The 14,812-nt window shown below is 44.0% G+C and overlaps 1 protein-coding gene across 1 annotated transcript; it reads right to left on the bottom strand.

Moving 5' to 3' along the window:
• Nucleotides 1-228: 228 nt before the first annotated feature.
• Nucleotides 229-3,591, bottom strand: stc1l (stanniocalcin 1, like). The gene is made up of 5 exons (XM_015973847.3): nucleotides 3,396-3,591; nucleotides 2,996-3,138; nucleotides 2,186-2,293; nucleotides 1,546-1,649; nucleotides 229-911 (listed from the first exon to the last, which is right to left on the bottom strand). Exons 1-5 carry the CDS (start codon nucleotides 3,505-3,507, stop codon nucleotides 608-610), a joined length of 771 nt encoding a protein of 256 aa, XP_015829333.1. The 5' UTR covers nucleotides 3,508-3,591; the 3' UTR covers nucleotides 229-607.
• Nucleotides 3,592-14,812: the final 11,221 nt, after the last annotated feature.

The following is a 14,812-nucleotide window of genomic DNA, read 5'->3' as shown; positions in this document are numbered from 1 at the left end:
GTTGGTACCAGCATCAGCTGCACTACATGTTTGATCTGTAGTTTGAATCTGATTTATTGCAATGCCTCTGCAATGCTCTTTTTTTTGTAAACATTATTTCAGCAGTATTATATACATTTGATTTATTCTGCTCCTTTCTACAAACCAAACAAACTCAGCTGTTTAAAACCTTGTGAACTTGTCATTATTCTGAAACCTCCTCAGAGAACAACCAGTCAGATGCATCAGTCACATCAGGGTGTTTATTGGGCCAAGGCAGCTTCCAAGCAAATTTAGATTTCTATCTCCACATTTACAAACAGAAAACAGCTTATAAAGTGATCTCAGACCAGCAAAAAGGAGTCTCAAAGAGCTCTACGTCCAGCGTGGAAGCATCTTCTTAATTCTCCTTTCCCCTCCTGCTTATTTGAATATACCAGACAGCCTAATAAATAAAGAAAATAAATATCAATCCTAATAATAATAAGGTTCTTTGTTCAGATAGACTTCAAATCATATAATCAAGCCGGTGGATTGGCTCAGATAATATATAATCATCTCAAATTACAATCTAACGCTCTGCAGCAGCGGGGCAGTGTGCATGTGACATAATCAGATATGTGATGATCTACTGGTCTGCTTTTGCCTGGGTCTCCCCTCCCTGCAGGTTGTCCACAGATCTCTTCCTGGCAAACAGGTGGGTGGGGTCTCTGCCTCTGAAGCCAGGCTGGATGTTGAACACAGGCATGTTCCTCCAACTGGTGGGGGTGTTGGAGACGGGAACGTCTGAGCTGCTGGAGCAAGGTTTGTTCTGGATGAGTTGGAGGAAGGTCTCCATGTCGGGCCCCATACGGGCCATGACGCCGGTCCTCACAATGGCCACTGTCTGCTCATCGCAGGTCTGCAGGGACTGCAGTAGGGTGCTGTAGTACCTGACAGTTCAGGAGCAGAGAAGTGGTTTAGAACATCCTTAAACTGCAAAAAGCTCCTAAGATTTTGGATCTGCTAACATAAAAAGATCTGGTTCTAATGCCTAACAAAATAAAATTAAATACAGAGGACACTTTCCTGGACTTTAAATTCAGAATAATTTATGCTTGTGTTACATTTGCAAAGGTTTTATGAAAGGATGGTTTATAAATTCATATGACCTATGAAATATTGTCCCCTAGTTAGAAAATGTCTTTATTTGGGATAAGGAATGTTATATATTAATAAAATATGTGATTGGCTGACATATTTTATTAATTTGTGTGTTGATACGATAGTTTAACAGTGACCCCAACTGGCCATAGTCAAAACGACACACAGCAGCTTATTCTTTTGAGCTCGAAGAAATGTGTCAAATGATCTCTTCAAAATAAAATAAATATGTAAAGTAGTTAATCAAGATCTTTTAAAAACATGTTTTTCTTTCTGTTTATTTCTAAATTTAAAAGCAAGCCTTATATTTTGAAACAAATGTTTGATAAACAGAATATTTTACGTGTTTAACACCCTCACTGAGCCATCTGGTTGTAGTTCTGTGATCATTGTGTGCTTTAGCAGCTGCCGGTGAGGGTTTACCTGTTGGGGAAGTGGGTGGGAACCTGTAACACCTCCCCGATGGCGTCGGGGTTTGTACGAGCCACCGTACAAATGTCCAAACTGGAGTAACACTCCTCCTGAACCTGAGACACAATCAAATTAAACACAGTGTTAACAGAAGTCACCTTCATTTGACACACACACCTTCACTTTGACTGGCTAGTCACACAAACAGAGGTGTAATTTACCTGAAGCAGCACGTCATCACACTGATGACTTTAACTGGTCACACACCAGCGTGCTGAGAACTCACTGCTTAATGTTATTAAATTAACTTATTAATTTAGACTGAAGCTAAAGCTGTACACAGGTGCCGTCAGCTGGCAACCCACCGATTACAGGGTGAACTTTGAACTCCTGAGCCACTATTGACATTGATGACAACAAACTATTGTTCATTAAGTCAGAACTTCAGCAAAGACAAGTCTACATATTACCTACATACTTCTGGTTGCTGTGAACTAGGTCAGTCCTGAAACCAAAATAAACTGTTTTACAAATCTCCAATGATCCAGGCTTTATAAATAACCATGTTTATGCCAACCAGCCAATGCACAAAGTCAAGAAGACGTGAAGAAGAAACTGGATAAAAGTCAGGATATGTATACTGAGCCTGGACCTCAGCGATCATCCTCTGGAAGATGTTACAGTGGCGAATAGCTTGGAAGACTTTGGTGGAGATCCCCTGGGAAATGCAGTTCAGACTCTTCTTCACAAAGGCTTTACCCTAAAGAGCAAAGACAGAGTTCAGACAGTCTGCAAGAGATGACCACATGTAGACACAGCGTGAAGATTTCTACTTTCAGTTCTTTTATAAAGATGATTTTATTTATTAAGGGAAACAATCTATCCAGCCAGCCCCACATGGGGAAGAAGGTATTGTTCTCCTTGTGAAATCATGAATAAGCAACATTAGATGATGAAGAAGTAGAACCTTTAGGAAGGTCGACGTTAAATCTAGATGTAAAACTAACGCTGCATTCAGAATACCAACACCAGTCAAACACAGAGGTGGTAGTGTGATGGTATGGAGCTGATCTTCTGCTTCAGAACTTGCTGTAATAAGTAAAACAATTAATTCTGCTCTCAACCAGAAAATCTTGATGGGAAATGTGTGACCTTTGGCCTTAAACAGGCCCTTCATGCTGGAACACTATCCCAAGTGGCTGAATTTAAATGTTCTGTAAAGAAAAGTGGGACAGGTCTCCTCCGCAGTAATATGAAACTCATTATCAGCTATCACAAACGATAAGAGTCAAGCTAGTTATTTAGGGGTCAGTACTTCTTCCGCAAAGGGCCAGGTTGGTTTGAATAACTTTATTATCTGTTTCGCTTAGTAAATTATGCCATTAAAGTGTTTTCTGTCTGACATTGTAATTTGTTTAATTATCTGAAACATTTAAGGAGATAAAGCTCTGCAGATCCTCACCTCTGTGTTGAAGCTGGCTGCTGAGTGGAGGAACAGCTCACAGATGTCGTGCATCCCATCAGTGTCACAGGTGGAGTTCTCAAGGCAGGAGTAGAACCCACAGCCCACGGTGGAGGCTTCATTCAAACATCTGGCCACATCAGCTGCAGAGACACATTAAGAACAGTTTAGATACTCCTCAAGTAGATTTCTGCTTCAGATTGAAATCACAACGATAACAGAACATCTGTGAATAAAAACTCTCTGCAAACATGGCAGAATAAAATCGTTAATGACTTGAAAAACATGAAGTCTCTGCTTTTATTTCCTGATTACTACATCTAAATAGAATCCCTCATGTACCCAGGAGGACTTCAGCAGTCTGCTCTAGTTTGGTTAATGCAGTACAACCAGGACTTACATGGGCTGTTGGAGGAGAAGCGAGCCCGACGTGGAGCAGCCTCCTCCGGCAGCTGGAAGCTGGCGGCGGAGCTCAGGGCAAGGAGGAGGAGCAGAGCAGAGGTGTGCAGCATTGTGTCTCAGAAGCAGCAGGAGGAGGTGGATAGAGGTGTTGTCTTTCAGTTCCTGCTGGTTCTGCTGGTTCTCCCACCTCAGCTCCTATTTATCCTGATCCTTCTGGTAACTGACCAGAGCTCTCCTTTTGCACACGAGCCAGTTAATGGTTTATTAACCCACACAGCTAATTAAATGTTACTCAGATCGGAGATAAGACTGACTCTCCATGCAGCAGGATGGTTCAAAACCACATCCTGCTGGTCAACTGCCTTATTGAACCTGAAACCATATTTGGATAAAATAAATAAATAGACTTTAGGAAATAAACAAGAAACTCTTGGTAAAAATGTATCATATATTTACAAAGTCAGAGGTTTTGAATTCTTGCAGCCCATAATAACGTTTAACTTAAAAAAAGAAGTCAGGTAGACCGGAAAACAAATGTGTTTGTGATTCCAGTCACGTTCACTGGTTTTACTGGGTCGTGGATCTGAGCATGACGTCAGCAGTGAAGTAATGAAGTAGTGTTGAAAAAAGGAGCAGGTTCTTCAGGGGGAATGTAAGTAGAAATATGCATAAAACTGCTCTAAAATGATGCGGATAAGTCAAAGAGAGTGAGTTCAATTCAATTCAATTTTATTTATATAGCGCCAAATCACAAGAGTCGTCTCAAGGCACTTCACATAATAAAAATTCCAATTCAGGTCAGTTCATTAAGCCAATCAGAAATAATGTTTCCTATATAAGGAACCCAGCAAGAGTAGTTGCAGAGAAGGTAAAACGTAGAAATTAAACATGTATTTAAATCAATCAATCAATCAATCAATCAATCAATCAATCAATCAATCAATCTGTCAATCAATCAATCAATCAATCAATCAATCAATCAATCAATCATACTTTATTAATCCCAGAGGGAAATTGGGGCAGCAGTAGCTCAGGTGGTAGAGCGGGCTGACTCATGATCGGAGGGTCATGGGTTCGATTCCAGCTCCCTCCAGGGGTATCCTGCTGTTGTGTCCTTGGGCAAGACACTTCACCCAACTTGCCTGTGTTAGTGGTGGTCAGAGGGGCCGACGGTGCCAAATGGCAGCCTCGCCTCTGTCAGACCTCCCCAGGGCGGCTGTGGCTACAAGTAGCTTACCATCACTAGCAGTGTGTGAATGTGAGAGTGTGTGAAAGCTTCTTTGGGTGTCTAGAAAATCGCTATATAAGTTCAATGCAGTTTTATTATTATTATAAATGTAGTTGGAATATAGTTGAATGTGGTCATTCGCAACCCGAGTCGCGCTACCTTAATAGAGATAAGAGGGTTACATGAGGATTGGTTCAGGTGGAGGGAAAAAAAGGCACTTCAGAGTTACCCTCCACTGGGAGGGAAGCTTTGCACTGCAAAAAAAAAAAAAAAAAAAAAAAAAAAAACACCTCAAACAGATATGCTGCAGACAACACAACATGAGGCTCCAATAGGAAGGTGGGGGGGCTGGGATCCTGTTTCCCCCAGCGAGAGCAGCCATCTAAGGCGCTCATCTACTGTACAGTCACAGGTGGGAGGGAGATCTTGGGAGAAGCGAAGAGTACATTGACTCCTCCAGCTGATCACCTCACCTGGCTGACGTCCACCAATCTGAAGGGGGGGGGGGGGGGGGGGGTTAGTTGCTTGCAGCTCAAGGCTACCAGGGCGTCAGATTCAATTAACAAGAATTTGTTTGGGTCAGGCTGAGATAATTTTCCTCTCTGCCTTCAGTCTTTAAACTGACCATTTCCGGTCCTTCAGTGAAGCCAATTTTGGGTTTTAAACTTATCCGTACCGTCCGGTGACTCTCTCTCCGAGATGACATCCATTTTGCGCACTAATACCGGTATCGCAGCTAGAACATTGTCCAGCTTACGATTCACCTCGAGTAACATCCCAGTCTGAGAAGTCTCCACACGGTCGGTGCTTTCCGTGGGTGTGGGTCACCCTCCAATCGCTCCTGTCTTCCCAAATTTCCAGAAAACCAGATATCCTCCATCAGGAGAAATCCAGTGATCATCAGACCAAATATCCACACGTCTTCGATGTCCTCAATGGACAGCTGTGAGAGGCATATGATCTTCCACTCCTTCCAGTAATCCAAAATATATCCCACCAGGTGTTTCCCCAGTGGACATGTGGGAGCCCCCTGCTCCGTTCTCATGACTAAAAAAATCTTATCGATCGCATTGAATGACAAGTTTATCAAATCCATGGTTAGTAAAAATATAATTTTTCAGAAGAAATGCAGAGAAGTGCTCTGTGGGCAGACAGGACAAAAAGCCCTGGGGAAAAAAGATAAGGGAGCGAAAGAGGGAAGCGTCTGTACTCCTCGAGTGCCAGAACACTCAGTCATAGTGTCATGGTGCATTGAGTTGGTAGGTTACTTCTTTTTGCAACAACAGTTACACATTGTTGAGGCTGCAAACATCCAGCCTACACCAGCTGGTGTCAGCACACATCCCCAATTCCCCGCTAAGGCCTTTAAGAGCAAATAGCAGGTAACATTTTTTTTTCCAATTCTTATTAATGCTGTCAAAAAAACTATTTGAAATGCGTATTGTGGATATTTAATTTTAAAATACATTCCAGCAGAGTTTTCTTAGTAAAAAGAGGCCTTTTTCAGCAAAGCTTCTAAAAAGGCTCTTTTTCCTAAATCTGAACTTCTGACGTGAAAGTGTTTAATATACAAATTAAAATTGGGGTGCAGGCCAACACTGCGATTGGGTCACGGGGACAGCAGCCTAAGCAGAGAAGCTCAGACTTCCCTCTCTCAAGCTACTTGGGCCAGTGCCTCCAGGGGAATCCCAAGGGGCTCCTTGGTCAGCCAAGAGACATAGTCCTTCCAATTTGTCCTGGGTCTTCCTTTAGGTCTTGTCCTGGTTGGATGTGAAAACTTCACTAAGGAGGCATCCAGAAGGCATCCTGACCAGGTGCCTGAGCCACCTGAACTGGCTCATCTCGATGAAGAGGAGCAGCAGGTCTACACCGAGCCCCTCCCAGATGACTGAGCTTCTCACTATATCTCTAAGGTAGAACCCAGCCACCCTGTGGAGAAAACTCTTTTTGGCCGCTTGTATCCACGATCTCGTTCTTTTGGTCACTACCCAAAGTTTGCAACCATAGGTGAGATTTGGAACGTTGATCGACTGGTAAATAGAGAGCTTGCCTTCGGGCTCAGCTCTCTCTTCACCACAAAATTCTAGTACAATGCTTGCATCACTGCAGACGCCGTACCAATCCACCTATCGATGCCACGCTCTATTTTTTCCTCACTCGTGACAAAACCTGGTGTGTAATGAGTCCTTTATTTGATTTCAATGTTAAATTTATATATATTTTTAGGTTTTCCTTTTTGTTTTTTCATTTTCCTTAGATTTAGGAGGAGTGGGGTTCCAACCGGGGTAAAAATCTCCTTCCATTATTCCGTAGGGTTAAAGTAATAGATTACAGTTATTCTCACCATGTTTGTCAAGAACCGAGTTCAGAAGACCCGTGAAGACGCCAACACAGTAAAAATATATATTAAAAAGTCTTTATTGAAAGCAGAGGTACCTGGAGGGCAAGGCTGAGGCAGGTTCAGAGGCAGGCTAAGGTCAAAGTGGCAGGCAGAGAGTAAGGCAGGGGTCAGGCAAAAAACAAGGTCCAGAGGCAAAGATCAGGCAGGGTGGATGGCTGGAGAACTACTGGCAAGGCTGTAATAATCTGGCATCTGCTGACTGGATGGCTGGTTCTTTTATAGCAGGGGAAGCAGGTGAATGGGATGAGGCTGATTACAGGAGCAGGTGGAATGAATGGAGCTGATTGAAGCTGACAGGTTGCTGGGGAAAGCAGGGCTTGGCTGGAGCTTGGTGAGAGGACAAGGTGAGCTGAATGAAGGTATAATGAGGAAGTGGAGGAGGGTGAAGGATGGGAGTCATGACAGAACCCCCCCCCCCCAAGGGCGGATACCAGACGCCCACAGGAAACCAGAGCAGGGTGGGAGGAGGGGGACCAGGAAGGAGGGCCAGAGCAGGGCGGGAGGAGGGGGACCAGGAAGGAGGGCCGGAAGGGTCTGGGGGACCGGCGACGGGGAACCAGGAGCCGGGACTGTGGGAGTCTGGGGGGCCGGCGACGGGGAACCAGGAGCCGAGACTGTGGGAGTCTGGGGGGCCGGCGACGGGGAACCAGGAGCAGAGACTGTGGGAGTGTGGTGACAAAGGACACTGGCGGACGAGGACTAAGAGGAGACACTGGACCACGACTAAGAGGAGACACTGGACTACGACTAAGAGGAGACACTGGACTACGACTAAGAGGGGACACTGGACTACGACTAAGAGGGGACACTGGACTACGACTAAGAGGGGACACTGGACTACGACTAAGAGGGGACACTGGACTACGACTAAAAGGGGACACAGACACTAGAGACTGGGGAACTTCAGACTGGGGAACTTCAGACTGGGGAACTTGAGGGCAGGAGGGGTCCTCTTCAGAGCAGGGGCAGGAGGGGTCCTCTTCAGAGCAGGGGCAGGAGGGGTCCTCTTCAGAGCAGGGGCAGGAGGGGTCCTCTTCAGAGCAGGGGCAGGAGGGATCCTCTTCAGAGCAGGGGCAGGAGGGATCCTCTTCAGAGCAGGGGCAGGAGGGATCCTCTTCAGAGCAGGGGCAGGAGAGGTCCTCTTCAGAGCAGGGGCAGGAGAGGTCCTCTTCAGAGCCTGGAGGCGTCGACCCTTGGACCGGAGCCCCTTGGACAGGCTGGGCCGGAGCCCCTTGGACAGGCTGGGCCGGAGCCCCTTGGACAGGCTGGGCCGGGACCGGGGCCTCTTGGACCTCATCCGTCGGAGCAGGATGCGATGCGTCCCCCGGGACCACCGCCGGAGCAGGCTGCGATGCGTCCCCCGGGACCACCGCTGGAGCAGGATGCGATGCGTCCTCCCGGACCACCGCCAGAGCAGGGTGCGATGCGTCCTCCCAGACCACCGCCAGAGCAGGGTGCGATGCGTCCTCCCAGACCACCGCCAGAGCAGGGTGCGATGCGTCCTCCCAGACCACCGCCAGAGCAGGGTGCGATGCGTCCTCCCAGACCACCGCCAGAGCAGGGTGCGATGCGTCCTCCCGGACCACCGCCAGAGCAGGGTGCGATGCGTCCTCCCGGACCACCGCCAGAGCAGGGTGCGATGCGTCCACCGGGACCACCGCCGGAGCAGGATGCGATGCATCCACCGGGACCACCGCCGGAGCAGGATGCGATGCGTCCACCGGGACCACCGCCGGAGCAGGATGCGATGCGTCCACCGGGACCACCGCCGGAGCAGGACAGATGGAGGTGGGACCCCTGCTGGACATGGATGTGGTGCGGACCCAGGGACCACCGCTGGACATGGATGCGATGCGACCCCGGGAACTACCGCTTGACCTGGACAGGCGGAGCCTCTCAGACAGGCGAAGGTGGAATCTCTGCTGGACAAGGATGTGGTGCGACCTCTGGGACCACCGCTGGATGTGGATGCGATGCTCCCCCTGGGACCACCGCTGGACGTGGGTGCGATGCAACCCCTGGAACCACCGATGGACCGGGGCAGGTGGAGCCTCTTCAAAAGGCGGAAGTAGGAACCCCACTGAGCGTGGACGCTGTGACACTCCTGGGACCACCGCTGGACGTGGATGCGGTGCGCCTCCTGGGACCACCACTGGGCGTGGATGCGGTGCGTCTCCAGGGACCACCGCTGGACGTGGACGCGGTGCGCCTCCTGGGACCACCGCTGGACGTGAACGGGACGGAGGGACTCGAGGCTTGAGCGGCGTAGTTGCAAAACCTGGCGTCTGTGAAGGCCATGAATTAGTAGAAGGTCTTAGGGACTGCCACTGTTGCGTTGTCAGGTACCCGTTGCGCAAGATGGCCGCAGCAGGCCTGGATGGAGGAGTGGAACCTCTGCGAGGCTGTGGCCTGATGGCCAGCCGTGTTCCCCAGAACGGTGACGCCTGCTCCTTCTCTAGTTCCATGAAGTCCAGGAGCGTGAGATACTCCATGACAGGTATGAAGGGGAAAAAAAAAAAATACTCCCAAGTGCTGTGTCGGCGTAGGGTCAGAGTTTGGCCAGATTATTCTGTCAAGAACCGAGTTCAGAAGACCCGTGAAGACGCCAACACAGTAAAAATATATATTAAAAAGTCTTTATTGAAAGCAGAGGTACCTGGAGGGCAAGGCTGAGGCAGGTTCAGAGGCAGGCTAAGGTCAAAGTGGCAGGCAGAGAGTAAGGCAGGGGTCAGGCAAAAAACAAGGTCCAGAGGCAAAGATCAGGCAGGGTGGATGGCTGGAGAACTACTGGCAAGGCTGTAATAATCTGGCATCTGTTGACTGGATGGCTGGTTCTTTTATAGCAGGGGAAGCAGGTGAATGGGATGAGGCTGATTACAGGAGCAGGTGGAATGAATGGAGCTGATTGAAGCTGACAGGTTGCTGGGGAAAGCAGGGCTTGGCTGGAGCTTGGTGAGAGGAACCAGGTGAGCTGAATGAAGGTATAATGAGGAAGTGGAGGAGGGTGAAGGATGGGAGTCATGACAATGTTATAGTAAACAAGAAGCCTTATAAATCTACAACTCAGACTTCAACTTTTTGAAAACACTGAAGCAAAATCTGCCATTTTAAACAGCGACAGTTATAAAACCAGTTCCTCGATATGCTCTTTAAAGTTAAAATGCATGTTGTCCACCTGAATGGATGTTTGACAAATACTTTTAAAAGTACATTTAAAGATAATATTAGAATCCAATTTGTTTGTATTTACATTCAATATTATTATTATTATTATTTTCATTCTCTAAACTTAATATGTGTTTTGTTAGCATGTGTCCCATTTAGGTTATGACTTTTTCCTATAGTGGCCATCTTGTTTCTCACTACAATTGCTTCATTTACTTTATGTGAGTCAGGTACTTTTTATTCATTTTTTGTTGTTATTTTTTTTTTGTTTCTGCATTTGTTTGTGTGTGTGTGTGTGTGTGTGTGTGTGTGTGTGTGTGTGTGTGTGTTTTGTCAGTTTTTGTGGGATTTTCCACCAGACTTCTTCCATATTGTGTTCCTTAAGGTGACTCTGCCGTGTGTTTTCATAAGTGTCCGTACTTTAGATGCAGGGCTGCTCTTTGTGCGTGGGAGTTGTGGAAAACTGTGTGTGTCTTATCTGAGGGTCAGTAAAGTGTGAGTGCCATTAGTGGAGGTGGCTGCACTTCCCTGCAGCTTGGTGGATGATGGGAAACAGTGAACCTTCCGGAAGCCCTGAGGTCAGGTGGCACTGATAAACATCACCAACTTTCATGCTCTCTTTCACTTCGTCTTCTTAACTAAAACAAGGTGGAAAACAGAATCTGAACATTCAGCCCTTTAACATTTCTCATCAGTTCAGTTCTTCACCATAAAAACAACACAGGGCAAATATTTAATAAGGTTAGAGAATATCTGGGAAATTCTTGATAATTTAAATGATTTATTTAAACACTTACTTTACAACACTTTCAAAAACAACCAGAATGCCCATGAGGGAGCCCTGGGATCAACCTATACCCCACCTCCCCGAAAAGCAGCAACATAAACAAAAAAAAATCTACTTTTTTTTAACACAAAACACATAAAACAACCAAAACCATTTCAAATAAGTTACAATAAATTGTCCTTTTCATTTGTCAGGACATGAGGAATATTAGCATTTGTTTGTGTTAACAGAAGAGAAATACAACTTAAGACAGACGAATATATTTCAAAGAGGTGAAGTCAGAACGAATGTCTAATACAGATGTTTGCCATTTTCGGGAGTCTGACTATAAAACAGTCTTAGTAATGAGTTTAAATCGTGTGGGTCTTTGTTGTATTAACAAAAATACTGAAAGAGAAAGTGATTGAGTGAATGAACAAGAATAATTGCATTATTTTCTTGTTGCTTTTGTTGTCTTTTCTCTGATTTTGTGTTGTGATAGATCTGCAAGGCTACGTGTTTATAGGATAGGTAATTAAGCCTCAGCTCCAGCCTATTCCTTCTCTCTTTGGTTACAGTGATTGTAAGTTATTGAATGTCTCATGATTTTATTCAAATTTTACATGGAAAATAATGTAATTAACGTAATGTAAATGTAAATTCAATGAACTTAAACTTTTAACTTTGTGAGTGGCTTCAAATCAAAGGATCTAATATAAACACAAACCATTCGAGTTTTGTTGACATTCTTAAAGTAATTGCGCAGTTGTGTTTTGTTTTGTTTTACATAAAAACAACAAAAAACATCTCAAGAGATTCTACATAAACAATCCAACTTCAGACCTGCTGCTGTGTGTGACCCCCCACAGATGGAGGAGAGAAGAGTCTTCAGCCTTCTGAATTGAAAGTACAAAAAAAAAAAAAAAAACGTGAATGTAATTCTATAAGAACAGAAGGCAGGTACAAATAATTTTTATTGACACTTTGTTCATTTCTACAATAATGATATTTTGATTTCATCCTGAATGATCACAAAACATTTGTTTAAAAAAATAGCACTATCTGAGTTCCAAGCATGCTCCTAATTTAGTCATGCCTTGTAAATGACATCACTTCCTCCCCAGACTAAATGCTGGAAAGCTCCCTCGGTTGCTCACTTCAACATACAAAAGACATGAAGTAATACGGTTGCAGATCACTTTTGCATCCGTTCATCCCTGCTGCTTGTGTGAAGTTCACAGTTTCTGTTGTCATTCTAATTGCATCTGCAGTTTTTCATTTGTTCTCATTTCCTGGAAATACTCTGACTTTTATTCCTAAAGATGTGTGGATATTCAATAGTTTGTATCCTTTTAGTATCTGTTATAATTTATCGTTCACTGTACAGTCTTTTAATCTTTAGTCTTTATTTCTTACTCTCATTCTATTCTATTCTATTCTACTCTAGTCTACTCTATTCTATCTAAACTCATGTTCATCTTGCAAACGGGTAAAAAAACACTCCATACAAATAAATGATAAAACACCTACAAAACATATGGTGGTTTTAAAAATACACATTATTTATCAACACATCACAATCCAGGACTCCTGTGGAATTCAGAGAGTTTTCATTCAAATTTTTACTTTCAAGCATTCACATTCCTAAAAAATCATTTCGGTTTGGACCTCTGGGCACCTGTTGCAGCTCTTTTCTGCTTTTTCAGCAGCACTGGCTTTCCATGTTTTCTTTAGGTCACACAAATAACCTGACAATAAAGTTTTTTTTACTTAGTGTAGAAACTATCCATGATGCTGATGTGGCTTTCTGTTGCTGGATAATGTAGACTGTCACAACATGCCTGAGAAATGGGAACAATTTAAAATGGCACTATTAGTTAGTGATGTGATGTTCACGAACAAATGAAATCTTTTGAACGGGTTTTCAAAGTGAATGATGAGAACCGAGTCCCTGCAGAGAGCCGTTCATCTCCACAAACCTCCCCGGAAGTCGGCCAAACTCACCCGCTCAAACCCCACCCACCGCTGTGACGGACGTAGGAGGAACCATAGACATGTATATACTGTATATACTTGCAAAGGTGAGTCACTTCATCAAAAAGAAAAGTCAGTTGCTCAACATAAGTAGTCAATGCTTCAAAAGCAAGTCCCTTAATCAAAACAGATAATATATTCATCAAAAGCAAGTACTTATATCAATCAAAGTGTCAGGGCTGTCACAATTAGAAGTCATTACACCAGCACCCTTGGTCACAAAATCAAATGGTTTGAACATGTTCTCATTGTGACGGATTTCTTTGTAGGTGCTTCCCAATGACATGTCAAGTCTGGACAGTATGCATGGCATGTTGAAAACCATAAATTGTAAAGGAAACACAAGACCCTTCATATGCACTCTTGATAATATTTAACTGAAACTGTTCACAGCATTGTGCAACTGGGGAAATACAGTAAAACAAATATTTCACAGCAAACATAAATCACGTAGACAGTAAACCTTACTGCAGTAGTTATGAAACAAAAAAAAAAAGACTGAACAGACACTGCTACATATCAGTCATTGATATCTAGACGCTCCCATCTGTCTGCCCACATATTTTCATCAACATCACAGGGAATGTCAGCTCTATTGATGCATTGGGGAAAGTATCTCCTGGAGTGTCGAATCCACCCTCTGCAGGACTCTGCTGTGATGTCATCACAAGCTGCATCCATAGCTGCTAGCAGGGTCATTTGGGTATGTGGATGCCTGGCATATACCTTCCACCTCCAGGAAGAGAAAAACTCCCCAATTGGATTTAGGTTGAGTTAAGTTGACAGCTATTGTTACCTGAGAGTAATAAAAAAAAATGAGTAGTATCGTCCGCCAACTGACTGATAACAATTTCCCTATCTGCAAATTTTATGCCTGCTAGAGGGGTAAATTTGATATAACCACAGACAAGTTGCGCACAGATCAAAAATAAATGGATAATAGATCAAAAATAAATATGGAGAATTAGGGCAGCCTTGCCTGATACCCCGTTTTAAATCAAATCTAGGAGATGTACCTGTATGCAGTTTAATTGAGCGGTTAGCGTTGTTATATTAGGTTTTAACAGCTTTTATAAAAAAAAAAGGGCCAAAGTCAATTTTTTCCAAAGCTGTAAAAATAAAGCCGTGCTCAATAGTATCAAATGCCTTACGAAAATCCACAAATAATATTAGATTATTGTCCTCACAAAAATTGGAATAACCAATTAAATCAAGAACAAGCCTAATGTTGTTGGATATATGTCTTCCAGGCATAAAGCCTGTTTGATTTTCATCAATAATATCATTCAAGACAGATTTTAATCTCTAGGCAAAAATTTGAGCTATAATTTTGTAGTCGTTATTAAGAAGGGAAATAGGTCTCTAATTGTCAATAAAAAAGAGAATCTTTTGTTTGACTTTGGGACTAAAGTTAACAGACCTTGAGTTAGTATAGGGAGATACTGCTTGATAAGACTTTCTGTGTATACATTAAGAAGAAATGGAGCTAGCTGTTGTGAAAAAGCAACATAAAACTCAGCAGATAGACCATCTGTTCTTGGAGATTTATTTGGTTTAAGCCGACAAATTGCAGTTAGAACTTCATCAACAGTTATCGGTCTATCGCAGAAATCCATCTGATCATCCTTAATCATTTGTGTAACCGGAAGTTGCCTAAGAAAGTCATCAGTAGAGTCCATGTTATAACTGGATTTACATAAATCTCTGCAATACGTGGACCTTACGAGGGTCATCAGTTACGACTCCATCAACATGAAGTTTTCTGATAGAGTTAAATTTAGCTTGAGATTTCTCTAATTTAAAGAAGTATGAGGAGTGTTG

Source organism: Nothobranchius furzeri, chromosome 6 (assembly GCF_043380555.1).
Source record: "Nothobranchius furzeri strain GRZ-AD chromosome 6, NfurGRZ-RIMD1, whole genome shotgun sequence".
Lineage (NCBI taxonomy): Eukaryota > Metazoa > Chordata > Actinopteri > Cyprinodontiformes > Nothobranchiidae > Nothobranchius > Nothobranchius furzeri.
Note: the sequence above shows the minus strand (reverse complement) of the source record. Positions and strands in the feature narration are given on the sequence as shown.